Genomic DNA, 26,769 nt, shown 5'->3' on the forward strand with positions numbered 1-26,769 from the left:
TCTCTAGCAAAAGTGACAGTTACAGGGCCTGGGACAATCCATATAATACGGATGGAGGTGCTTACAGTGGTCAGCTTTTATTCATATGGTTTAGGGGCCAACTACAGTTTCCTGAAGGAGATTCAGCAGGGTTTCTGCAAACGGCACCTGCAGCCATTATACTTGTGGATGTTAGACTCTCAACACAAACTGTCGTCCAGGGCCAATCGCATACAGGTTCTACTACAAGTTCTACATACTACAAGTTCAATTTCATATGAATGGCCACAAATGGTTGCATGCTGAATTACTTTGTATAGGGCTTCCCGCTTTCAGCTGTTTGCTGAAGCCCCGCTAGGTCTCCTGCAGGAAACCATAGTCAGACACTAAACACACGTGTAAATAAGAACTAAAATCTTCTTTCCAAAATAAAAAAAAACACAACACATTCTGCTGTAACGGATACAAAAGCTTATCTAGCGTTCAGTCAGTTTCCTCTTACTCAAGGTTAAAACTACATGTCCATCTACCCTATCTACAAGGTGACAACACCTGTGTGATTACACTGCAAAGTGAACAGCGCTGTCTAGGTCAAATGATTTCACAGTCTACATAGGTCACATGATTTCACAAACTTTATAGGTCACATGATTTCACAAACTTTATAGGTCACATGATTTCACAAACTTTATAGGTCACTAGATTTCACAAACTTTATAGGGCACATGATCTCAGGGACAGATCCGCTATACATGTAAACTTACTGTGCTATCAGGATTGCCTGCAGGAACTTCTTTTAGGAAGTCTAAAGAAGGATTTTTCTTTATCTGAACCTCGATCCTTCCAACCTGAGGCACACAAAGAAAAGAAGATATTTACCATTACACATTACAATGCACACAGTATTTAAAGTGAACTCTTTAGGTCATACAAATTCCAATGATATTTGTTGCAACAATGCTCTGCAGCGCATACACACAATGCAAACTAGGGACTGTTGAGTACACCATAGTGCATGCCTGCTGATGTGAATAGACCCATTTTTAATGAATAGCTGCGATCAGCAGCTTGTCAACTGCTAATGAAAAGTTAATTTTCTCAGCAGAGTCTAGGGAACCCTTCTGTTATAGATTCATAGTTGCCAAGAGCTTATAGCAGGAGGGTATGCCGTTGACATAAGGGATACTGAGCTGGTCAACTGCAAGCAGTTCTGTTCTGAAGTATCCCTTACATTGGTGAATCTGTAGCTTTGCATGGGGATGAGAAAATAGGAACAAAAGCAAAGTTGTTGCCCAGTTACAGTTGGTAATTGGTGACCAATCAAATTCCCCGTTTCATTACCCAGGGATTCAAAGAAAAAACCCAGATGGCCACTATGGGTGATATTGTACCTTTTGATTTTGTTTTACTTTTTAAATTGTTTACTCATAAACTCCATACAATATTATTAAAAACTCTATGGAGTTTATGTGAATATTGGAGAAAATCACAAGAAACTCAAACTAGAGTGGAGCTATGCAGGATTGTGGAGAGCAAGGTAAAAAGTAGGAAAGTTACGACACTCGCAGAATCCCTGCCAGGACTTCCAATGGCACTCGCAGAATCTCTGCCAGGACTTCCAATGGCACTCGCAGAATTCCTGCCAGGACTTCCAATGGCAATCGCAGAATCCCTGCCAGGACTTCCAATGGCAATAGCAGAGTCCCTGCGAGGACTTCCAATGGCAATCGCAGAATCCCTGCCAGGAATTCCAATGGCAATCGCAGAATCCCTGCCAGGACTTCCAATGGCACTCGCAGAATTCCTGCCAGGACTTCCAATGGCAATCGCAGAATCCCTGCCAGGACTTCCAATGGCACTCGCAGAATCCCTAACAGGGCTTCGAGTGGCATTCGCAGAAACCATGCCAAGACTTTCTATGGCACTTGCAGAAACCCTGCCAGCACTTCCAATAGCAGTCGCAGAATTCCTTTCCAAGACCTCCAATGGAACGCAGAGAATCCATGCCAATATCTTCAATGGCATTCTATGAATCCGTGCCAGGACTTCCAGAGTTTCCTAAAAAAACACCCAGCATGTCTTCTGCCTAAATGGTATTTAAGCTCCAGCCTTTGAATTCCCCTTAAAAAGAGCTATAATACTGAAGCCTGTTATCTGTTTTTTGCTCACCCAGACCTGACCATTTTCTAGTCTCCTGCTTTCGTGGTTGCCAACCTAGACTGTCTTAATTCTTTCTGCTTGCTACCTGCCAAGACCTCTGCCTGAACCCGACTACTTTCTCATCTCCAGCCCAGTTTATCACCTGCTCATTGCAAACTATCTGCCTTCATTTTGTTTGCCAAGAACTCTGCTTAACATCCACTGTACCCGTACCCTGCTCTCCTGTCTCCACACCATAGCTACCTGGTGCTTGCTAATCCCTGGTAACAATCCCAGGGGCCCATGACCTGGTACTAACTGCAGCAAAGAGCATCAGTGGCCACAACGTTTTCTTGCCCATCTCCAACATCAGGAGGTCTGGTGAGGACCAGCTTGTACTTAGATTCTATGCCCTGGGAGAGGCTGCATCACCAGCCAGTCAGTGTCCTAACAGAAAGGCAGGAGAAGAACATAGTGGATGGATGACATCTGGGAAATGACGAGGAGTTGTGATGTAAAGCAGAACAATAACTGGGCAACAGACAAGGTAAGACAGAAAGCGATGTGGGAGGAAGTATTCAGGTTCGAAGTTCACCACAACAGTGATGGTGGTGGTAGTGGTGACTCCATACACCTTTCCTTCCTAGAGATTCTGTATATCTCAGGCACAGGGTATGGCTCCCTTCTGCAGAGATTGAAGTCAAATTACTAATCACATTTACCTTATTTTCAGGGATGTCTGGCACCTGCTGTTTTGTTAATAGTGGTAGAACATCTGATATGTACGTCTGCCACCACAGCACCAGGTATGGCAGATGCTGATTCCCACTTGAAGGTTCCTCTTCTACAATCCATTTGGTTTGTGGATTATATTTACAGTTCCAGGGCTTAGGGGTGCCGATGAAGTGAACAACCTTCGCCTCGGAGCCAAATCTGTCAAAACAAAGTATAAACTGCTCATTCACTCCTGTATATGTATATATTAACTGGAAATAATTATAGAAAATATATCTAAAGCCATTTTTTTTTTTAGATGGGGAAGATGACTTGTGCATCCCCATTGGAGAGATTAGCCATCACTTCCTTTCCCAGATAAACAACAGGTGAGAGAAAATCTCCCCAAGGTGAGTTGTCATTGCAACAAAAGTCTGCATTTGAAGATTTGCCCTTTTTTCTCTTCCAAGGGTTACTTCAAAATTTTGGATTTCCTGTGTTCTGTCCTGCTGACAATGGGTGACTAGGACAAAACGAGAGGGTGAATTTTCCATGTGTTGCAATAAAAACCTGACGGAGGTTTCATCCCCTGCACACAGACAAAAAGTTTGGCTTTAGATACACTTTCTATTGAAATGATTTTGATTATTTTAAAAGTCGCTGCTCTCATTGGTGTGTTTCAGTTTGTGCTTGAGCTATTGAGCTCTGTGCTCAATAGCTGTACAACCTCATAGCACAACTGCAAAAGATTACATAAAAATAGTTTATACCTTCTTATCATTTTCCTGTGCATTTCAGTGCTTCTACAGAGGTTGTAGAAGTAGTATGAAACCATTGGCCTACAAAACTGAATTTCACATAAGTGCTAGATGTCAAGTTGGACCAAATCAGCACCCGCAAATTTGTTCCAAGCAGAAAGCCATAATTGTTAGCAAATGTTCAGAGTCACTATTTGGGTATTAAATAGGAATACTCACTGTTTAAAGGCTGGTGAGTATGTGTATATAGAACTGATACTCAAATTATAGATGAAGGGTAGATGTTTGCTGATGTCAGCCGTTGCCCAGTTACCAAAGAAACTATTTAATAGCCCTTGGTCACCTCCTGTAATGAATAACAAATCAGGCAACAATTTCAACACAATGTTCAAAACAATAATAAAAAAAAATTATATATATATATATATATATATAAAAAAAATACAGAAATCTGTTATAGTCCCCGATTTCAAACATGGCTTTTATTAGGACCTGGAGCTTAATATACATATTTTCCCCTTCTGGTGAAATCTGGTATCAGACCTCCAGATACAGCAATAAGCAGCAATGTTCCCTATTGTTTAGACCGGGGATCTCCAGACTTTCTAGGAAAAGGGCCAGTTCACTCTCCTTTAGATTTTAGGGGCCAGACTGTGGCCAGCAGAAGTAGAAAAAGCCCCAGCATCAGTGGGAGTAATCAATGCCCAAGACTTCATGGTCAGTGGGAGTAAAGAAATTAAATAGTACCTGTGGTGAGTAGGAGGAGAAATGGTGCCCCATGATTGGTATTATTGAGAGAAAATAGTGCCTCGTTGGTGTCAGTGGAAGGAATAGGGTCTTATCATTGGTGTCAGTGGAAGAAATGGTGCCCCATCATTGGTGTCAGTAAGAGGAATATTACCTATTGATGAGATCAGTGGGATGAATAGAGCCTCATTATTGGTATCAATGGAAAGAATAGTGCCCCATCATTGGCGTCTATGGAAGGAATAGTGCTGCCACCTTAGTATAAGTTGGGGAAATAGTGCCCTATTGTTGGTGTCAGTGGAAAGAATAGAGCCCCATTATTGGTATCAGTGGAAGGAATAGTGTCCCATCATTGGCATCTATGGAAGGAATAGTGCTGCCACCTTGGTATTAGAGGAAAAAATAGTGCTCCATTGTTGGTGTCAGTGGAAAGAATAAAGCCCCATTATTAGTCTCAGTAGAAGGAATAGTGCCCCATCATTGGTGTCTATGGAAATAATAGTGTGCCACCATGGTATGATTTGGAGAAATTGTGCCCCATCACTGATGTCAGTGGAAAGGAATATTTTCCATTGCTGGTGTCATTGGAAGGAATAGTGCCCAATCCTTGGTGCCAGTGGAAGGAATACTGCCCTATCATTGGTGACAGTGAGAGGAATATTACTTAATTAATGTTGAGATTAATGGAAGGAATAGCGCCCCATTATTGGTATTAATGGAAAGAATAGTGCTCCATCATTGGTGTCTATGGAAGGAATAGTGCTGCCACCTTAGTATTAGAGGGGAAAAATAGTGCTCCATTGTTGGTGTCAATGGAAAGAATAGTGCCCGATCATTGAGGTCTATGGAAATAATAGTGCTGCCACCTTGGTATTATTTGGAGAAATAGTGCCCTATCACTGGTGTCAGTGGAAAGGAATATAGTGTCCATCATTGGTGTCAGTGGAAGGAATTGTGCCCAATTGTTGGTATCAGGAGAAGAAATAGTGCCCTATAATTGGTGTCACTGGGAGTAATTGTGCCCCCATTGTTGGTGTCAGTGGGAGGGATGGTGCCCCATTGTTGGTGTCAGTGGGAGGGATGGTGCCCCATCATTGGTATCAGTGGGAGGAATAGTGCCCCATCACTGGTATCAGTGGGAGAAATAGTGCCCCATCATTGGTATCAGTGGGAGGAATAGTGCCCAATCCTTGGTGCCAGTGGACGGAATAGTGCCCCATCATTGGTGCCAGTGAGAGGAATAGTGCCTAATATTGGTGTGAGTGAGAGGAACAGAGCCCCATTATTGGTATCAGTGCAAGGAATAGTGCCCCATCATTGGTATCAGTGGAAGGAATAGTGCCCCATCATTGGTATCAGTGGAAGGAATAGTGCCCCATCATTGGTATCAGTGCAAGGAATAGTGCCCCATCATTGGTATCAGTGCAAGGAATAGGGCTGCCGCCTTGGTATTAGTGGGAGAAAGAGCGCCCCATCGTTGGTGTCGGCGGAAAGAATATTACCCATCGGTGTCGGTGGAAGGAGTCATGCCCAATCATTTGTATCAGTGGGGGGAATAGTGCCCCATTTTTTGTGACAGTGGAAGGATCACTGTCTTATTGTTGGTGTCAGTGGGAGGAAAGGTGCCCCAAAGACTAGATATATGCAAGCAAAGGGCTGCATCCGACCCATGAACTGCAGTTTGGAGACCCCTGATTTAAACCACAGGTGTCCAGGAACTATAAACAACAGAATGAGGGTCCAGCTGTCTAGAAGGGGAATGCAGGAGACGGACATCCACAGCTGTTACTATATGGTACAGTCTCAAGGAGATGGGGATTTACATTTAACCTTGCAATCCAGCAGAGGAATATGAAAGTAAACACTTGTTTTTAAAAGGCGCAAGATGTCATCTTCATACTTTGAGTGTTTAGGCTGAAATCACACTTTGTGTTGTAATGCATGCAGTTTTGTGTGTTTTTATAGTGTTTGTATGATTTTGATCACTGAAGACGTTTTTAATTGACACCAACATGCACATTGTATTTCCCTACAAATACTATGTAAATTTTTACCTAAAAAAAAATAAAAAAATAAAAATAAAATTCAGTTTTTGTCTACTTCATGTACATGTTAATGCATTTTTAGTCACTTTTATGGGTACCCAGAACATGCCAATGCAGTATATTTAATGCAGGGTGTGCGTCCTTTAATGCAATTAAGTGCAGAGATAAAACCACATCATAATGATCCGTACGACAATCATTGTAGCGATTTTCCTGTTGTAAAAGACTATTATACTGCTGGGAACCAATCAGATCTCAGCACAACGTGTGCAACATGGGAGTCCTGACTTTACTGGCTGCATGCTTGTTCTACCATAGTGACTTGCTAAACCTTGAAGATGGCGGCCTTTAAAAAGCCAGCAAAGGTAGCTTCCATATCTTTCTTCTAACAGTTACCTTTTAAAGTGTAAGTAAACCCTCCTGTCGTTTCCAGCCAAGGAAGCTGCCATCTTTGCCTCTTTGTTTAATCTACAACTGCCATGATCAGGCTGTCAGTTGGGAGCCACGTGAAGAAGCACAATGACAAGACTTGGCTTACCATCAAAGCTGCCGTGATCTTCTGCATACTTAAGAAGCCGTCCGAAGGTCTCCAGGGACGGTCTGAACACAAACACTCCGCTGTTAAAGCAATCCGGCCAACCAGAGTCAGGAGCAGCTGAGAACTCCTCCCGGTCAAAGAGCTCGTCTATGTTACAGAGAGCCTATAAAAAGAGAGCACAGGCAAGTCTTCCAAGAAATATACACTCATATAGACTAAAACGGGTCAAGTATCAGCAGGCGAGCTTCTGCAAATCCTCATTCATATCCAGATAACCAGCCGGTGAACGACAATGGGGTGAGGGCACGGCTGGCGTGGGCTAGAAGGCTTTGGGAGGTTTAAGGTTTGCTATTCCTTACATACATAATACCGCGTACACACGGTCAGACTTTTCGACCGGACTTGTCTGACGGACGCCGACGGACCAAATCCGGCGAACAATCCGATCGTGTGTGGGCTTCACCGGACCTTCAGCGGACTTTTCCAGTCGCAAATCTGATAGAGTTTAGATTTGGAACATGCTTCAAATCTTTATGTCGTAACTCCACCGGACCCAGAAATCCGCTCGTCTGTATGCTGGTCCGACGGCCAAAAACCGACGCTAGGGCAGCTATTGGCTACCGGCTATAAACGTCCTTATTTTAGTCCGGTGTACGTCATCACGTACGAATCCGTCGGACCTTGGTGTGATCGTGTGTAGGCAAATCAGGTCGTTAGAAAGTCCGCCAAAAGTCCGATGAAAGTCTGTCAGACGGGCTGTCGGACTTTTGTAGCTGAAAAGTCAGACCGTGTGTACGCGGCATTAGTCTAAACCATTTGACTTTTTTTTTTTCTTTAAAGCATTAGTGCACCAAAAACTGGTATTTTAGCTAGTTTAGTAACCCATTGAGTAGTGGTGGAACTACCAGGGTCGCAAAGGTTGCACTTGTGACCGGGCCCTGGTGTTCCACCACTGTGGGGAGGGGGCCAAAACATGTAAACGGTCCGGCTGCGGGGCCATAAAGCTTGGTTCGCACTGATGCAACCCCCAAAGTCATGCGACTGCTTGCAATTTCCTTGCGACTTGCTTGCCACTTTTGTGATTTAACATTGGAGTCTATGGCACTCAAATCGCACCAAAGTAGTCGTGCAGGAGCCTTTTCTTATTTTGTCGCTGTGACTTGAGTTGTAATGATTAAGACGGCACCTATGGAATCATTGAATGTGTTTTGACCTGTAATGCAACTTTATGGGGTTTGATTTACTAAAACTGGAGAGTGGAAAATCTGGTGCAACTCTGCATAGAAACCAATCAGCTTCCAGGTTTTTTTGTCAAATCTTAATTGAACAAGCTGAAGTTAGACTGGCCATACATTATACAATTTTCTTATTCAATTTCCTTTAGATTTACCTTCAACTATGTAGTGCAAAGGGCCTGCCTGATTGCATACACATTGAAAGGGTTTAGGTTTGAGCTCATATTACATAGTTTTAGTAAATCTAAAGGAAAATGGTACAAGAAAATTGTATAATGTATGGCCAGCCTTAGAAGCTGATTGGCTATCGTGCACAGCTGCACAAGATTTTGCACTCTCCAGTTTTAGTAAATCAAACTCTATGTGTCGCAAGTTGCATGATAAGTTGCAGCAGTGTGAACCGGGGCTCATAAAGGGCCCAGCAACAGGAGTGAGGCTGGGTTCACACCTCCGACGGATGCGGATCCCAGCAGGGGTCCGGTGCGTCCCGGTTCTTCGTTTCAAGGCCGAATTTTTGGAATTTGAATTCGGCCCTGAAACAGAGCCACAGATGCACAGCACTCCTGTGCAAGCCACTGTGCAGCCGCAATGGAGATATGGGAACAAGCTCCATAGAGAGCCGGTCACAATCTCCTGTCATGCGAATTGGATGCGGAGAAAACCCACATAGGTGTGAACCCAGCCTAAAGGGCCTCCGGGATCAGTGGGAAGGGCCCCAGGCCTGGAGTGAAGGGCCCCGGACTCAGAGGAAAAGGCCCCGGGGCCAGGAGGAAAGCACCACAGTGGTCAGGGGGGCCCTTCATGGCTTCTTGCATCAGGGCCTTGAAGGTTCAAGTTATACCTCTGCCATTGAGATCTCCATTTTTAAACTTGGCCCTGGCTCTGTTCCTGCCCACTTTGTTACATCCTCTATACAATACATTAAAATCCCTCTAGGACAGTGATGGCGAACCTTGGCACCCCAGATGTTTTGGAACTACATTTCCCATGATACTCAACTACACTGCAGAGTGCATGAGCATCATGGGAAATGTAGTTCCAAAACATCTGGGGTGCCAAGGTTCGCCTTCACTGCTCTAGGGCGAGAACCCCTCATATTGGGCATGCTAGGTCTACAGACTCGGGAACCCAGCACAGAGATCTCACCTGATCTGAGGTTGTCATGTGGTTGAACACATCTATCTACCAAATATTAGTGTTGGGTGGACTGGATTTTCCCCACCTTTCACTGAAATTCACATCAGCATGCAGCTTTGCATGGCCATGTGCAATCAAACAATCATTTCTTTGAGAAACTATTTTTGCTTTTACTCACCTATGTTGTAAAAGGGTTCCCACTTCTTGGTACTTCTTAGGCATGGGTGACTAGGGATGAGCTCAGGTGTGTTCAGATCATAGTCCAACCCCTCCTGAGCGATCCCACTAGGAAGCCATCAGTGTACTGGGCAAATCATAAGTGGCCAAGGCATTCCTCACCTCTTGTAAGATCTCAGGGAAGAGGCTTCCTCCAGCAGTGTAATTTTGCATGGTGCATGCGCAAGATAAGGCACATGATGTCCCCGGTGGGCCGGCAAAGGAGAAAGAAGAAGCTGGTTGCCAATGGCATTTTTCGGTAAATGGCGACATGTGTTTCCCAGTAGAAACTGGGGAAACAATGTGAGGAGGAGGCAGGTAAGTACCGCTATCTTTATTCGTTTTAGTTAATAGAATGTATTTAAGTAATCAGGTTTAGTAAACAGGGTGGGGGGTCTGCTTTAACAGTTGTAATTCACTAGTAAGTTTGCTTATAACACAACTGCTGTTGCATCCCTGCTAGGGAGGCCCCCCTACCCGTCTGTTTCCCTTCCTGTCCAAGGTGACACCACATGTTTCAGAGTATGGCCTGGTGTCAACGAGACAACAGGACTGCAACAGAGAGGAGTAGAGTGGTGAGACCAAAACTGAACTTATGGTCGCAACCATAAAAGCCATGTTTGAATAGGAGTCAACAAGGCCTATGAAGGGAAGCACACCATCCCTACTGTGAAGCATGGCGGTGAACCTCTGCTGTTTCAGGGTTTGCCAGCTACGGGGGCATGTAATTTAGTCAAAACTGATGGCATGACCAATGCAACATATCAGAAAATATTGGAGAAAAAATTGCATACACGTGCATGGAGTAAGCTTGGACTTTCCAACATGACAATGATTCAAAATATAAGGCTAAGTCAACACGTCAGTGGCTGTAGCAGAAATAAAAGTGAAGGTTCAGGACTTCCTGACTTCAGCATCGATGAACCACTTTGGGGAGATCGTAAATATACACTTCACCCCAGACAACTCTTGAATGTACAGGAGCTGGAGACTTTGTGCCAGTGATAAGAGGCATGGAGGAGCTCAGCTATGAGGAAAAAGATTATAAGAACTAAATGTATTCTATTGAGAAGAGGCTATTAAGAGGGGATATGATCAACATGTACAAATACATGAGGGGTCCAGATAGTGAACTTGGTGTTGAGTTATTCACTTTAAGGTCATCACAGAGGACAAGGGGGCACTCTTTACGTCTAGAGGAAGAGAGATTTCATCAATAAATACGGAAAGGTTTCTTCACAGTAAGAGTTGTGAAAACGTGGAATAGAATCCCTCCAGAGGTGGTTCTGGCCAGCTCAGTAGATTGCTTTAACCACTTCAGCCCCCGAAGGATTTACCCCCTTCCTGACCAGAGCACTTTTTTGCGATTCGGCACTGCGTCGCTTTAACTGACAATTGCGCAGTCGTGCGATGTGGCTCTGAAACAAAATTGACGTCCTTTTTTTCCCCACAAATAGAGCTTTCTTTTGGTGGTATTTAACAATCTCTGCAATTTTTTTTTTTTTTTTGCGTTATAAACAAAATAAGAGCGACAATTTTGAAAAAAACGCATTTTTTTTTACTTTTTGTTATAATAAATATCCCCAAAAAATATATAAAAAACATTTTTTTTCCTCAGTTTAGGCCGATACGTATTCTTCTACATATTTTTGGTAAAAAAAAAAAATCGCAATAAGCATTTATTGATTGGTTTTCGCAAAAGTTATAGTGTTTACAAAATAGGGGATAGATTTATGGCATTTTTATGAATAATTTTTTTTTTTTACTAGTAATGGCAGCGATCAGCGATTTTTATCGGGCCTGCGACATTATGGCGGACACATCGGACATTTTTGACACTTTTTGGGACCATTGTCATTTATACAGCAATCAGTGCTATAAAAATGCACTGATTCCTGTGTAAATGACACTGGCAGTGAAGGGGCGGGGAGGGGTTAAGTATGTCCTAGGGGAGTGATTCTAACTGTGGGGGGGAGGGGCTGTGTGGGACACGTCATTGATCTCTGCTCCCGATGACAGGGAGCAGAGATGGAGTGACACTGTCACTAGGCAGAAAGGGGAGATGCTGTTTACAACGGCATCTCCCTGTTCGTCCTCTCCGTGAGGCGATCGCAGGTATCCCCGTGGCGATCGAGTCCGCGGGACCCGCGACCTGACTCACGGAGATCATGACAGGCGCACGCGCACACGGCGGCAAATTCAAAGTAACGTACGGGTACGTTACTTTGCGCAGCCGTGCCATTCTGCCGACGTATATCTACAGGAGCCGGTCGGGAACCGGTTAACCACTTAAGGACCGAGCCTCTTTTTGAGATTTGTCGTTTACAAGTTAAAAACAGTTTTTTTTGCTAGAAAATTACTTAAAACCCCCAAACATTATACATTTTTTTCTAACACCCTAGAGAATAAAATGGTGGTCGTTGCAATCCATTTGTTACACCGTATTTGCGCAGCGGTCTTACAAGCACACTTTTTTGGAAAAAATACACTTTTTTTAATTAAAAAATAAGACAACAGTAAAATTAGCCCAATTTTGTTTTCTATTGTGAAAGATAATGTTACGCCGAGTAAATTGCCCAACATGTCACGCTTCAAAATTGCGCCCGCTCGTGGAATGGCGACAAACTTTTTCCCTTAAAAATCTCCATAGTCAACGATTAAAAAATTCTACAGGTTACATGTTTTGAGATACAGAGGAGGTCTAAGGCTAGAATTATTGCTCTCGCTCTACCGATCGCGGCGATACCTCACATGTGTGGTTTGAGCACCATTTTCATATGCGGGAGCTACTCACTTATGTGTTCGCTTCTGCGCGCAAGCTCGGCGGGACGGGGCGTGTTTAAAATATTTTTTTTTTCTTATTTATTTTACCTTTTATTTTTACACTGTTCTTTACAAAAAAATTGGGTCACTTTTATTCCTATTACAAGGAATGTAAACATCCCTTGTAATAAAAAAAAAGCATGACAGGACCTCTTAAATCTGAGATCTGGGGTCAAAAAGACTTCAGATCTCATATTTACACTAAAATGCAATTAAAAAAAAACAAAAAAAAAAAACAATTTTGTCATTTAAAAAAAAAATATTGCCCTTTAAGAGCTATGGGTGGAAGTGACGTTTTGACGTCGCTTCTGCCCTGCAATGATATGGAGACGAGTGGGGGGCCATCTTCCCTTCACTCGTCTCCGTACCCAGCAAGGGAGGAGATCTGATCGCCTCCGCCACTGCCAGCGGCTCCAGTAAGCGGCGGAAGGCACCAGTAAGCGACAGAGGGCACCAGAGCGCGGCGGGGGGTCCCCTCTCCCACTGCCGAAAAAAGTCATCTTGCAGCGAATCCACCGCAAAGACCACTATTATTGGAAAGCGGACCGCTGCCATAACAATATTATTCCTCTTCAAATTTAGGACGTATATCGCGTGTTGCGGTCCGGAAGTGGTTAAGAAAGGCCTGGATTCCTTCCTAAATGTACATAATATAACTGGGTACTGACATTTATAGGTAAGGATGATCCAGGGAAAATCCGATTGCCTCTCGGGGGATCAGGAAGGAAATTTTTTCCCCTGCTGTAGTAAATCGGATCATGCTTTGCTGGGGTTTTTTCTCCTTCCTCTGGATCAACTGTGGGTGAAGGATTGTGTATATGGGATTGTATATTTTTTATTTATTTATTTTTATGGTAGAACTAGATGTACTCGTGTCTTTTTTCAAACTGACTAACTACCGTATATACTCGAGTATAAGTCATTCCGAGTATAAGTCGAGGCCTTAATTTACCACAAAAAAAATGGGAAAAACTTATTGACCCGAGTATAAGACGAGGGTGAGAAAGGCGCAGCTACTGAAGTGGAAAAGAGGGTCAACAATGCCCATTTGCAGCCTCACTGTGCCCATTTGCATGCCTCACTGTGCCCATTTGCAGCCATAGGTCCCCCAAACTTCAAACTCGGTAGTTAAGGATTCCTAGATGCCCCCTAGCTGCAGCCAAAATTTGGGGTCTCTGAACCCAAAGGGTCCCTAAATGACATTGCTGCAGATGGACACAGTTGACCGATTTGGGGCCCCGTATCTCGGGGCCACTTAGTGCTAGGAACCCCAAATTTTGTGTGCAAACCCAGTGGAACTAGCACCATAAAATATCTAAAGCTGGGGTTTCTAGCACTAAGTGGCACCGAGATACAGGGCCCCAAAAATCGGTTCAGAAAATGTCAAGCACTTTTCTGCAGCAGAGAATGACATTTTCCGAACCTATTTTGGGGCCCCGCATCTCGGGGCCACTTGGTGCTAGGAACCCCAGCTTTGGATATGTTATGGCACCAGTTACACTGGGTCTGCACATCAAATTTGGGGTTCCTAGCTCCAAGTGGCTCTGAGATAGGGGGCCCCAAAGTCGTTTCGGAAAATGAATTTTTTTGCTGCAGAAAAGTGCTTGACTCCAGTATAAGTCGAGGGGGGCACTTTCAGCACAAAAAAATGTGCTGAAAAACTCGACTTATACTCGAGTATATACAGTATGTAACTATAAGAAGTGGCAGCTTTGATAAAATAATGGGCCTCATTCACAGCTGTCACAAAAGACTGCAAGCTTTCTATGATGCTAAAAGGAGAAATACATGATATCAACATATAAGAGGTGTATTTATAAAATAATGTGCTATGCATATTTCACAGCATTCGCAAAACCATGACAAACAATCCCTGTAATGTGTCTGTTTATTTCCAATAATCGTCAACTCCATCTGGTGGCCATAATGTATTATTTTCCTGATTGAGAATTTTCAGGAAAATACTGCATTATGGCCACCAGATAGCACTGTTGATCATAGGAAATAAACATATTAGACACATTAAAACGGACCTTCACTCTAAAGCTGACCTGGCTCCTTCTGCCTCCCTCTCTTACGACTGGACATTCTTTTTATTCATTTTTTTAATGAAGACGTTTATTTGTGTTGCAAAGCAGCATTTCCGCATTTGGTGCTTGGGTGAGAACTATAAGGTTTCTCCCCACCCCTTGTGTGTGTACAGACGTGCTGCAAAGCTTTGAATCCCGAGATAGCATGAGATAGCTTGCTTGACTCTCTGTGCACACAGATGGCCTGGTAGAGCCCGTCGGCACATCTGCGCATGCGCTATAACGGCTTGGGGGCAAACCCACCTGGAAGGCAGACTGAAGTTTCGCTTTAAGGGGATTATTCTTAAAGGATTGGCGAATGCTGACAGCACATTTTTATACCTAGAACATTGGAGTGCTGACAAAAAGTCCTGCTTTTTTCAGGGAAGGACCACTATAGGTCCACGTGGGGTTTTGCCGTACTCACGATGGTGTCGGCATCCAGGAACACGCACTTTGTGTACTGTGTGAGGGTCCAGCATCGGATCTTGGTGAAGGTCACCCCAAGTTCTGGTCTCTTCAGCAAAGACAGTCGTACCGAGTCTGCGCTGTCCAAGAGGTCCACCTCAACTACTTCATCAAAAACTTCCCGCAGGATTCCCCTGCAAATAGAAAAGCAACAACTGGTATAAGGCTAACTTTATACAGGAGCCCTTTGATCTCTGTGGAAAAAAAAAAAAAAAACACAGGGGGAAGACAGGACCACCCACTAGATTTTCTCCAGTGTTTTTCAATAGATACCATGCCAGAATAAGGAAACAATAGAGGGTATTTAATTAAAAAAAAATAAAAAAAAATGCAGAGTATTTGTCCTGTGAAACTGCATGGACATTCGTTCTGTGCTAACTGGTGCAAAATTCAATCCTTTTCAGCTATATTTTCTCCAGGACAAAAGTTTTCATTTATTCAGAATAGAAGAAATTAGAAAAATACTGTTTCTTGTTCATACATCAGGGGACACAGAGCCTTTGATAATTACTTAGTGGGTTAGATAGTCACCATCAGGTGATTGGACACTGGCAAACCTAATTACAAGGCGAGTTCCTCCCCTATATAACCCCTCCCATATGGAGAGCACCTCAGTTTTTTCGCCAGTGTCTAAGGTGGTTGGTCCCTTTAAAGATGTGCTAAGAAGAAAGCTCTGCTTGATGGTCTCTGCGGGGGCCTAGGAGCTATACAACTGGATCCATGCCTCGGGCCAATAAAAACGCCTAAGATGGATGTTACCCGGGCCTCGTGAAAAAAAGAAACGAGGTTTTGCCTGTAATGTCTTTCTCTGAGGACTGGGCTCTGGGATCCAGCACTTTGGGGCACAAATTAAAAGTTGCTCGATAAGTTTCTGGCAGAGTCTTCTACAGGTCCATGGAAGAGGATCCTGTAAGTAGGAACCCAGAACCCTGAAGGTTGGCACAACGTTACCCGCCGTGATGGGTGAAGGTTGGATCTGTCTATTCTCCGCAGTGGGGATAAGGTGTATACTTGCGTGCCTTCCATGCTCAGTGAAGCCGGTCTGTGAAGCCGCTCACCTCCTCCACTGCAGGCTCTGCCACATGATGTGAAAAGGGGGATCCCACGAAGTCTAGAGGGTCCCACGTAGTCCTCCGGTTGCCTCCACCCCCCCCCCCCTCGCCCCCGGCCGCTGCCATGTTGGTCCTACACGCGCAGGGGGCGCGCTTTTACAGCGGATTCATCGGGGAAGGAGGGGGGGCGTGGTTGCTAGCGCCGTGCACAACGCATTAGTGCGCAGGCACGAGGTGGCTGTTTTTAAAAGCCCAGAACGCCAGAGGCCTGTAAGCGGTTAGACACAGAGCTGTGGGGAGTAAGCATCTCGGTGGGTTCGGATCCAGGCATATCTAAGATACCTACGCGGCATCAGGTTGTGCAGACTAAGCTAATAATAATATTGTAAGACTAGGCACAACAGTGATTGCATTTATACTAGTACCTCTGCTTTTGTCAGCTTAGGACTATGTCTACCCGTAAGAGGGCTTCAGGGGCAGGTAAAAGAGCCTAGATCTAAGGGTTCTATTCCCCCCTGAAAGACTGGAGGCAGCCGCTCAGGATGAGCCATTGCCCCTGTCAGGCTTGCAGCCTCTCCCGAAATTGCAGCTCTGCATAGGTCTTTTAAAGATGGTTGTTTGCATTTACAGTGTGTGGTGTACAGGAGAAGTTAGCTGCATAGTCGAAGCATCCTCACAAGAGGGCAGAAATTGGGGTAGTTCCCCTTCCCCTGCCCTAAATCCTCAATCAAGAGAATCAACAATCTGATGATGAAAGATCACCGACAGGGAACAGGTGCAATTTGAAGAGGTGGAGGTATCAGAGGCCTCACAAGCTCTGGAGTTGCAATCTTTTTCAGAGATTCAGGCTGCCTATAACTTACCCTCAGCCTAGACGGCCAAAGCCTCTGTCTCCTACTTGGGCTTTTTTCTTAAATTCCCATTGGCTTCTTGTACCTTTCCAAGCCTGTCCATTACTACAAAGAGGTGTAGAACCTCCACAAGGTCCTCATGCAGGTGCTTGCTTACAAACTAGCCAAACGCACAACTGCGGAGATGCCTACTGCCATATCTCGCTGAAAGCGCCCGATCTCGTCTGATCTCAGAGGCTAAGCAGGGTCGGCCTGGTTAGTACCTGAATGGGAGACCGTCTGGGAATACCAGGTGCTGAACACAGTTCTGTACACATTGTTGCTAACACAAACAGCTAAACACATGAGTGCGGGTACGCACGTCAGCGGAGGATAACTTCCTTTTTATCAGTCCACATATTTGCATAAATTACCTGAGTATTGGAATGTACAAGATGCATGTGGCAGAACATGTAATACACATAGAGATACATGTTTTTTTCCGTTTGTGGTGGACTTACATAGTCGTGAATGAGAATGCTTGGTCGTTAAGTGCTTATTTGTGCAGAAATGCCTAAAAATCTCATGAATGCCTAAAAAGGCATAATTGCCTAAAAACGCATAAATGCCTGTTTACATAAAGATACGGCGTCGCACAAGAGTGCTTGACCCCACAAGAGCCCTTGTTTGCCCAGGGATACTTGCTCACGCAGAAAGGCTTGTTTTTACAGAAATACCTAAATTGCATAAGAATGCTTGGGTTCACAAAGTTGCGGGTTCACACCAGGGTGTTTGACCTCACAAGAGTCCTTGATCACCCAAGGATACTTGGTCACGCGGAGAGGCCTGTTTCACAGAAATGCCTAAAAACGCATAAAGATGCTTGATTGCATAAAGATGCTGGATCGCACATGGGTGCTTGACCTCACAAGTGTCCTTGATTACTCTAGGATACTTGGTCACGCGGAGAAGCTATTTTTTTTCAGAAATGCTTAAAAACGCATAAAGATGCTTGATTGCATAGAGATGCTGGATCGCACAGGGGTGCTTAATCACACAAGAGTCCTTGGTCTCCCAAGGGTACTTGTCCGCACAGTAGTGCTTATAATCCATAGAATGTTTGGTCGCATAAAAGATGCTGAATCGCATAAGAATGCATGATCGCCTAAGGTTGCATGATCACCTAGATTTGCATGGTTGCATAACAAGGCATGTTAATTTAGCCTCCTAAATTATACAGGATTCCTTATGTTCACATAGGAATACGTGTCTGCCTGGATACAGGATGTGTAATCTTGCATTACACATTCCGAGACGCATGCTTGCTTGCAAGGTGCCCGTTCCATAGCACATGTGCTATAGGTATGCGTGTGTACAGCACACACGTTTCATGTTTTAAACATATTATAGAAAATTCATGCTTCCATGAACGCACGCTTCTTTTGAGGCATATGGTGTTAACTCTTGCCACTTACACATATGGAGAATCGTTTGCACATGTGTTTTTCAGAACTTGTCTGCATGTCACAGGGAAACAGCACCTCTTCTGGTTGGTAGGCTTGCCCTTGTGGTTTGCCACCATGCTCAAGTCTTTTATAAACTGCTAGGGTCTGCCTCTAGCGGGTCTAAATGGCTCAGGGTATAGCTGTAATGGCATACCAAGGCAGTCTGCTGCCGATAGATCAGTCGGTAGCATGGCTGGACCTAAGTGTGTCCAGCATGGTCTTTATAGCCCCTATGGAGGCTAGAGTGGGGACATAGCCCAAAGCAGGGTATCTTTTATCCGAATCGAAGGTCAAGACCATAAAGATTTGGCCCAAGTGGGCAATGCAAGGGATAGACCTTCCATTTGCCTTTTGTATGAGGTTGTTCGGGAAGATGGTAGCCTCATTTAAGGCTGTTCCTTTCGCCCAGTTTTCACTCAATGCCATTACTGAACAGCATACTGTCTGTTTGGAGTAAGAGGATCCAAGCCTTAGTTTTTCCCAGGCGCCTGACGTTAGAAGTACGTAAGAGCCTCAGTTGGTGGTTGTTAGTGAAAATTCTACAGGAAAATCCTTTATTCCAGTCACCAGGAAAGTGGTAGCTATGGATTACCAGCCTTATAGGCTGGGGTGCAGTCCTAAAAGAGCTTTCGCTCCAAGGAAAGTGGTCCAAACTGAAAGGTTCCTGCCCGTCAATATTCTGGAGATTCAGTACATTTGGCCCTCAGGGCCTGGACTTACAGGTCACAAGGCTGTCCTGTCCGGATACATGCCGACAATGCTACAGCAGTGACCTATATCAATCAAGCAGGCACCAGGAGTCCAAATGCCCAGAGGGAGGTAAACCATTTTTGTTCATTCCACAGATGAAAATTTGGCAGGCGAATTATCTAAGCCGTCAGCAGCTGTGTCCAGGAGAATGGTCTCTACACCCCTCCATATTTTGGGCTAAATGCCAGAAATGGGGTACCCCGGATGTAGATCTTCTAGCCTCCATGTTCAACATGTCAAGAACAAAGGGTCCACTAGCATGCGGAACAGACACATTGATAATTCCTTGGGATCAGTTCTCTCTGACCTAGGTGTTTTCTCCGGTTCTGCTCCTTACGCGTCTCCTTCACAGGATCGGGGTGGTGAAGTAACCGGTTATTCTGGTGGCTCCAGCCTGGCCCAGAAGGGCCTTGGTATACAGGAATCGTAAAGATTGCGGTAGGAAGGCTGTGGATTCTTCCACTATGCCTAGACCTGCTCTCGCAGGGACTAGTATTCCATCCTTCCTTACGGAATCTAAATTGGATGGTTTGACTGTTGATACCTACATCCTGAAAAGTCGTGGGCTTTCGGTTCCAGTTCTCTCTACTCTGGTTAATGCTATGGGGTCGGCCTCCAGGCTCGTCTATCACAGAGCCTGGAAGGCATATGTTTCCTGGCGTGAATCCAGGGGTTGGCACCCTCAAAGGTATGCCAGTGGCAGAAGTCTCGCCTTTCTACAGTTAGAGGTAGAAATGAAACTGGCCTTGAGCACATCAAGGGTCAGTTCCCAGCCTTATCAGTTTTTTCAGAGACTCATCTCTCATTCCTTAGTCCAGGCTTTTTATCCAAGGGATGTTGCGTTTAATTCTGCCAGTTGAGTCTCCCTTGTGCCTGTGGGATTTGAATGGTCTGTTTTTACAAAAACAGCTTTCTGAACCAATACGCCATATTCCTTTAGTTCTTTTGACTAGAAGATCGAGTTTCTTGTTGTGGTTGTCATATCCTCTGCTAGAGGGGTATCAGAATTAACAGCTTTTTGCTGCCTAAGGTGGTATCAGGATTTCATCTGAACCAAGATGTTGTCCTACCGTCCTTGTACGGGTCCGCATTCTGCGGATGAAAGGTTGTTACACTCTCTTGATGTAGTAAGAGCAGTCAAGGTCTATCTGAAAGCGATTGCTCTGATACGAAAAGCTGATGCTTTGTTTGTGCTGCCGGAAGGTCCTAGAAAGGGCCAGGCAGCGTCGAAATCCACTATCTCTAGATGGATTCGACAGGTTATTGTTCAGGCTTATGGTGTAAAGAAGAAGATTCCTCCTTTTCAGTTTAAAGCGCACTCAACTAGAGCCATTAGTGCTTCATGGGCAGTGCATCACCAGGCCTCCATGGCTCAGATCTGTAAGGCTGCAACTTGGTCTTCATTCCATACATTCACTAGATTCTATCAGATGGATAGAAGAGGACATAAGGATGCCGCTTTCGGGCGCAGTGTGCTGCAGGCAGCAGTATAGGTCCTCTTATCCGTTGGCGGTCTATGTTTTCTGATCTGTGTCTCCCTCCCCTCAAATTTGGGCATTGCTTTAGGACATCCCACTTATCAAAGGCTCTGTGTCCCGTGATGTATGAACAAGAAAATAGGCTTTTTTAAAAGCAGCTTACCTGTAAAATCCTTTTCTTGGGAATACATCACGGGACACAGAGCCCCGCCCCTCTTCGGGATTATACGTTGGGGTACTTATTTCTTTGCTACAAAACGGAGGTACTCTCCATATGGGATGGGTTATATAGGGGAGGAACTCACCTTGTAATTAGGGTTACCATCGTCCAACCACCTGATGGTGACTATCTAACCCACTAAGTAATTATCAAAGGCTCTGTGTCCCCTGATGTATTCCCAAGAAAAGGATTTTTACAGGTAAGCAGTTTTTAAAAAATCCTATTATTACAGTGGCCTCCAAACTTAGAGAACTACATTCAGTGACACAATTCCTCCCACTGATACCAATGATGGGGCACTATTTCTCCCACTGATACCAGGGATGGGGCACTACTCATTCCACTAATACCAATGATGGGGCGCTATTCCTTCCCGATACCAACAATAGGGAACTATTCCTCCGAGTGACACCAACAATGGGGCACTATTCCCGCCAATGATGGGGTACTATTCTTCCCACTGACACCAACAATGGGGGCGCTATTCCTCTGACTGACATCAACAATGGGGCACTATTTCTTCCCCTGATGCCAACAATTGGGCACGATTCCTCCCACTGACACCAATGATAGGGCACAATTCCTCCCACTGACACCAACAATGGAAGCACAATTCCTCCCAGTGACACCAATGATGGGGTACTATTTCTTCCCGATACCAACAATGGGGCACTATTTCTTCCCCTAATGCCAACTGGGCACTAATCCTCCCACTGACACCAATGATGGAGCACTAATCCTCCCACTGACATCAATGATGGGGTACTATTCATCCCACTGATACTAATGATTCAGTACTATGCCTCCCATTGATACCAATGATGGGGCACTATTCCTTCCACTGATACCAATGATGGGGCACTATTCCTTCCACTGATACCAATGATGGGGCATGGGTTACTCCCATGGATGCCAGTTCATTTTCAACTCACACAGACTGCACCCCCCCCAAAATCTGAAAAACAGTAAACTGGCCCCTTGTTTAGAAAGTTACGACCAGTGGAGGGAGCTGAGGACCATAGTAAATAAGTATTTCCTATGATCATTAGTTCCATCTAGTGACCATAATGTTTTATTTTCCTGATTCACTTTACCCTGTATGAATAACATTCGACCCGGAGAGAAAATAGCTTAGTAACCTTTGATTTTGAACAAACCTCTTAAATCTTCTTTTACTTTCCCTGACTGAACCAAATCCTCCTTCATTTGTGTCTCACATGCTCCCCTTCCAAGACACTAGTTTAAAGTGGGAGGATTTCAGCCACAGGGGAAGTGCCATCAATCCAGAAAGCAGTGGGCAGGGCTGGGCATGGCCAGGTGCTGAGTGACAAGCTACAGGCCTGAAGGTCAGCAGTCACAATGCTGATAGCCACAATGTCCCTTCCAACATTTTTTTTATTCCACTGTAGTGCAAGCAGTTGCAGCCCTTCTGCTCTGAATTCAGGAGTAGTGCAGGTGAACTAACCTTTTAAGTGTCAGGGCAAAGTAAAAAAAAAAAAAAAAATATATGTATGCAGTATAATACAATATTCAATACAATCACAATTTTTCCATGCTTCATTTCTTTAAAGACTGTACAAGTACAGAGAAATACCTGTTCACCTGCCAAAAATGTATGCAGTATAATACAATATTCAATACAATCACAATTTTTCCATGATTCATTTCTTTAAAGATTGTACAAGTACAGAAAAATACCCGTTCACCTGCCAAAAATATACTAAAGCTCCTAAACCCTATTTTGGGCTGACAACCCATAGCATTTTAGTGGAATGAGTGGTGTCAGCCCTGCCCAGTTGTCTTTTGCTTAACTACTGAAACCCTAGCACTCTTCTAGCTCTACAATGTAGACACTAATTATTCTGTAGCCCATAGAAAAGAACTTGGAGGGCTGATTAGACTCCCCGACATAACTCAGGAAGCGAGCACAGGAATGCTGGGAACAGGCATTTTTTGCACTTATCGAACAGATATAACAAAACACATCCAAACAGTATGTTTAACAGACCAAAAGGAAGAAAATGAGAGGTTCGTTGTCAGGGTTTACATACACAAACCCTCATTCGTTTGCCTTGTACCAATGGCTCTAATGCATTTTACCAAAATTTTGCCAACATGTCCAGATTTTCTTTCAAATCCCATTGCCGTCCTACAACGCAGCCAGGGGCATGCCGCCAATGAGGCAAAGTCTGCACTGAGGCTGGAGTGTCCATACCAGACATTCTGCCCTCACTGCAGCTCAGTAACACTGCTCTGTATACAAAGGGCAGCATTACTAAGCTGGTTGCTAGGATGCTGGCGGCTGGGTAGTACAGCACCACTGGTTGTTATGCTGCAGGCACCTGACTGCACCATACAACCAATGACACGGTATGGCCCAGTCACTGGCATCCTAGCAACCAACCGTCGTGTCAGTGTCATTGGTTACTAGGTGGTAGGGCCACGGTATCATTGGTCGCTGCGCCAGCATCCCAGCAACCAAAGGGGGAGGAATAGCAAAAATGAGGTGGCATCCGTGGAATTAGGGGTGGTGGCATACCTGGAAAGGGTTGTGCCAAAAACAGCCTCCTCAGGTGGCGATTAACCTAGGCACGCTCCTGAGCACAGCTTACCTCATTCGATCGGTAACCTCCGACGTCACTATGACCACCAGCTGATGGGATGTTTTATGATTTCTTAGCGATTTCCCGACAACTAAAGCTCCTTGACAATAGAGATCATTGGTGCCGAGGGTGACAAACGCTTGGGTTGTAACTGAGAGACAAAAAGAGAAATGAAGTGAATCTTTGATTTGGTGGCACTGAGACACACATACTTTTTTCCATGCGTCCTTTTAAAATGGCGCCACACAAGCAATGGTACTGCCCTACTTATCTAGTCACACGCAGCCGGCACCACACTCTTTTATTTACAGTGAGGGGAAAAAGTATTTGATCCCCTGCTGATTTTGTACGTTTGTCCACCGACAAAGAAATCATCAGTCTATCATTTTATTGGTAGGTTTATTTTAACAGTGAGAGACAGAATAACAAAAATATCCAGAAAAACGCATTTCAAAAAAGTTAATAGAAAAAACACCTAGTACCAAAAGGTACGGTGAGAGATCCCTTAGGGTCGTTAATAGACAGACCAAACCAAGGAGGTAAAAAAGGTATACATTTTATTACAAATTGACAATAATTTACATGTAAGAACAAAGCATGTGGGTGGGGCGGCTCGGGACGCCCACTAATTGGCACAGTAGGTCCTTCTGGGCCTCCACCACGCTGCGTTCCAGCTTGGAGCCCGTACGGTGCCATTTGCGCGTCGGCGGCGTGATGACGCAGTTCTGCCCCTCTGTATGGGGGTGGACCTGTGCCGCCCGCCGTGATGCCCGGGGGACTCTAGGGAGGATGATCGTGCGAGGTCTTCGCACGAGCCCTCCCACCCACTGCACCAGCTGACGGCAATCGCGATTAACCGCGATTGGACGCCAACTATCTTGCACGTGCTCTTATACCGTCTCCTCTGCCTCTTTTTAGATGCTGAAGGAGCGCTCGGTCAAGAGGCAGCACATTTCATTTTCCAGGTTGGTCTATTCAATCTAACTGTTATTAGCACATATTGACCCACGTCCATACTTTTTCTGGATGCAGGGGGCAATTGATTGCTCCAGTTTTTGACTTTTTTGGGCATTCTTCAACAGCATTTGATTTTGATACCAATTTCTTATACAATTTACAGCAACATTGGTTCAGTATTAGTGGTAGCTGTTCCGCACTGCACTAATTTGAGTCCTCGCAGCGAAGTAAGGTCCGTTCTCCCTTTTTTGACGCAGTTGCTTGATGGACCTGGTAGACGCATGCCCCCATGATCTAAGAGGATTTTTTATCACGTCATTCCCTTCAGATATATGCTCAATGTGAATTGTTTACCATGTAAGTAAATCAGCTCAAGTTTATCATCATATGTCATGTTAATGTACTGCATAGTCTGTTTAGCTGAAATATTATGGATTATTACCACTTTTTATTAATGTATAATTTTACTTGTATACTCTCTCTTGTAGAAAATCTATACCCATCTGAATTAATAACAAAAACCTCTGAAGAAGGACCTGTAGTCCGTAAGGTGTTATATACACTGGATCGTCACTAGTCCTTCCTGCACCAGGATAGTGACTAGTCTATACAATTTTATTATTCAGGGTATTAGATATGGCTTTTACGCTTCACATGCTTTGTTCTTACATGTATATTATTGTCAATTTGTAATAAAATTTATACCTTTTTACCTCTTGGTTTGATTTATTAATGACCCTAAGGGGTCTCTCACTGTACCTTTGGTACTAGGTGTTTTTTCTACTTTCTCAATATTTGGGTCAGACAGACCTGAATGACCCAATATTGACCCAAATCGGTTCCTTTATATGCAGCCACCCACTTGCGACCGGGCCCTGGCGTTCTGCCACTGGACTCGGAGGAAAGGGCACTGCCCAGGCGTCAGGGGGACCCCTTCATGGTTTCTTTCACCGGGGCCCTGAAGGTTCTAGTTACGCCACTGCTTCACTGGAACTAAGGGACCAAGCCCAACCCCCGGAAAAACAACCGCACACCATAATCACCGCTCCACCAAATGATTTGGAAGCAAGGTCCATAAAGACATGGATGAATGAGTTTGGGGTGGAGGAACTTGACTGGCCTGACCTCAACCTGATAGAACACCTTTGGGGTGAATTAGAGCAGAGACTGCGAGCCAGGCCTTCTCATCCAACATCAGTGCCTGACCTCACAAATGCGCTTCTGGAAGAATGGTCAAACATTCCCATAGACACACTCCTAAACCTTGTGGACAGCCTTCCCAGAAGAGTTGAAGCTCTTATAGCTGCAAAGGGTGAGCCAACTTAATATTAAACCCTACGGACTAAGACTGGGATGCCATTAAAGTTAATGTGTGTGTAAGGGCAGGCGTCCCAATACTTTCGGTAATATAGTGTATATATGCATGTGCTAGAGCTGCATGATTCTGGCTAAAATGAGAATCACATTTTTTTGCTTAACATCATCTTTCACATTATACAAAAAAAAAAGAAAAAAATGGGCTAACTTTACTGTTTAGTTATTTTTTTAAAATTCATTAAAGTGTATTTTAAAGTGTGTAAAAGTCCGCTGCGCAAATACAGTGTGACATGAAATATTGAAACAGCAATGTGGTCTTTGCTAAAAAAAAATATAATGTTTGGGGGTTCTAAGTAATTGTCTAGCAAAAAATACGGATTTTAAACTTGTAAGCAAGTGTCAGAAAAAGATTCAGTGGTTAAACTGCCCTCATCTACAGACAGAAGTTCATCCCTTTGATCTAAAAGAACTAAATGTTACAATGTTTCTCTTTAGCTATGTTGTGAGAAACTTAGCAGGCTGCCTGTTTTATTTTTTTTTTTGACAGCTGTCAGCTTGAGCAGAGAACTCTCTACACTAAATTGAGAAAAAAGCTTTTTTTTTTTTTTTTTTTTAAGACCGGCAAGGGGAGGTAGAATCGCGATCTCGATTCTTTAAGGATTAATTGTGCAGCTCTAGCATGGGCCTATATGAGATGGGAGGGGAGGTACATCTCATCCTTGCAGACAAATCACATGACGGAAGCCACAGCTGATGCCATGGCAGACACGGGTCTGAGTGGAGGAGCAGGAACACACAGTCACCGCAGGGCACTGACCTGTGGGATGCAATGGCCAGGCAAAGTTGTAATGCAATATCACTGCTGTTAGAAGGGGGCCCTTAGAGCATGGTGGACCCCGAGTCATTGTCCAGTTTGCACCCCCCCCCCTAATGCCTACCTTGCTTAGGAAGGTGAAGCTCCTGCAGTGTAATACAGATGGAATTCTACAGCGGATGGAAAGTCTAACATTACTTACCGGGCATTCTGGATGGATGTTGGGTAAGCCTCGGTTGAAATCGTGAGACTCTTCAACGTATTTCTAGAAGTAATAACAGTAACAGATCATCATGTTCTTATATAATGGCCACACATGTCATTTAGTGCACATAGCAGAAATTCCATTCTGTAAATCAATAGCTCAGCTGTATA

At 44.4% G+C, this 26,769-nt stretch overlaps 1 protein-coding gene and 1 pseudogene across 5 annotated transcripts in view; one reads left to right on the plus strand and one right to left on the minus strand.

Moving 5' to 3' along the window:
- LOC141113483 (glycogenin-1-like) overlaps positions 1 to 26,769 on the minus strand; it is a 56,485-nt gene that overhangs the window by 19,208 nt on the left and 10,508 nt on the right. For all 5 annotated transcript variants that reach the window (XM_073606613.1, XM_073606612.1, XM_073606611.1 and 2 more), the window contains exons 2-8: positions 26,597 to 26,659; positions 23,316 to 23,457; positions 14,828 to 15,002; positions 6,921 to 7,083; positions 3,810 to 3,936; positions 2,841 to 3,051; positions 744 to 827 (exon numbers count right to left, since the gene is read on the minus strand). In XM_073606613.1, the coding sequence (XP_073462714.1) occupies positions 744 to 827; positions 2,841 to 3,051; positions 3,810 to 3,936; positions 6,921 to 7,083; positions 14,828 to 15,002; positions 23,316 to 23,457; positions 26,597 to 26,603 (909 nt within the window). In that variant the 5' untranslated portion in view covers positions 26,604 to 26,659. The remainder of the gene's footprint in view (positions 1 to 743; positions 828 to 2,840; positions 3,052 to 3,809; positions 3,937 to 6,920; positions 7,084 to 14,827; positions 15,003 to 23,315; positions 23,458 to 26,596; positions 26,660 to 26,769) is intronic.
- LOC141114743 (5S ribosomal RNA) lies at positions 16,958 to 17,075 on the plus strand (annotated as a pseudogene).

Source organism: Aquarana catesbeiana, linkage group LG12, assembly GCF_042186555.1.
Source record: "Aquarana catesbeiana isolate 2022-GZ linkage group LG12, ASM4218655v1, whole genome shotgun sequence".
Classification (NCBI taxonomy): domain Eukaryota; kingdom Metazoa; phylum Chordata; class Amphibia; order Anura; family Ranidae; genus Aquarana; species Aquarana catesbeiana.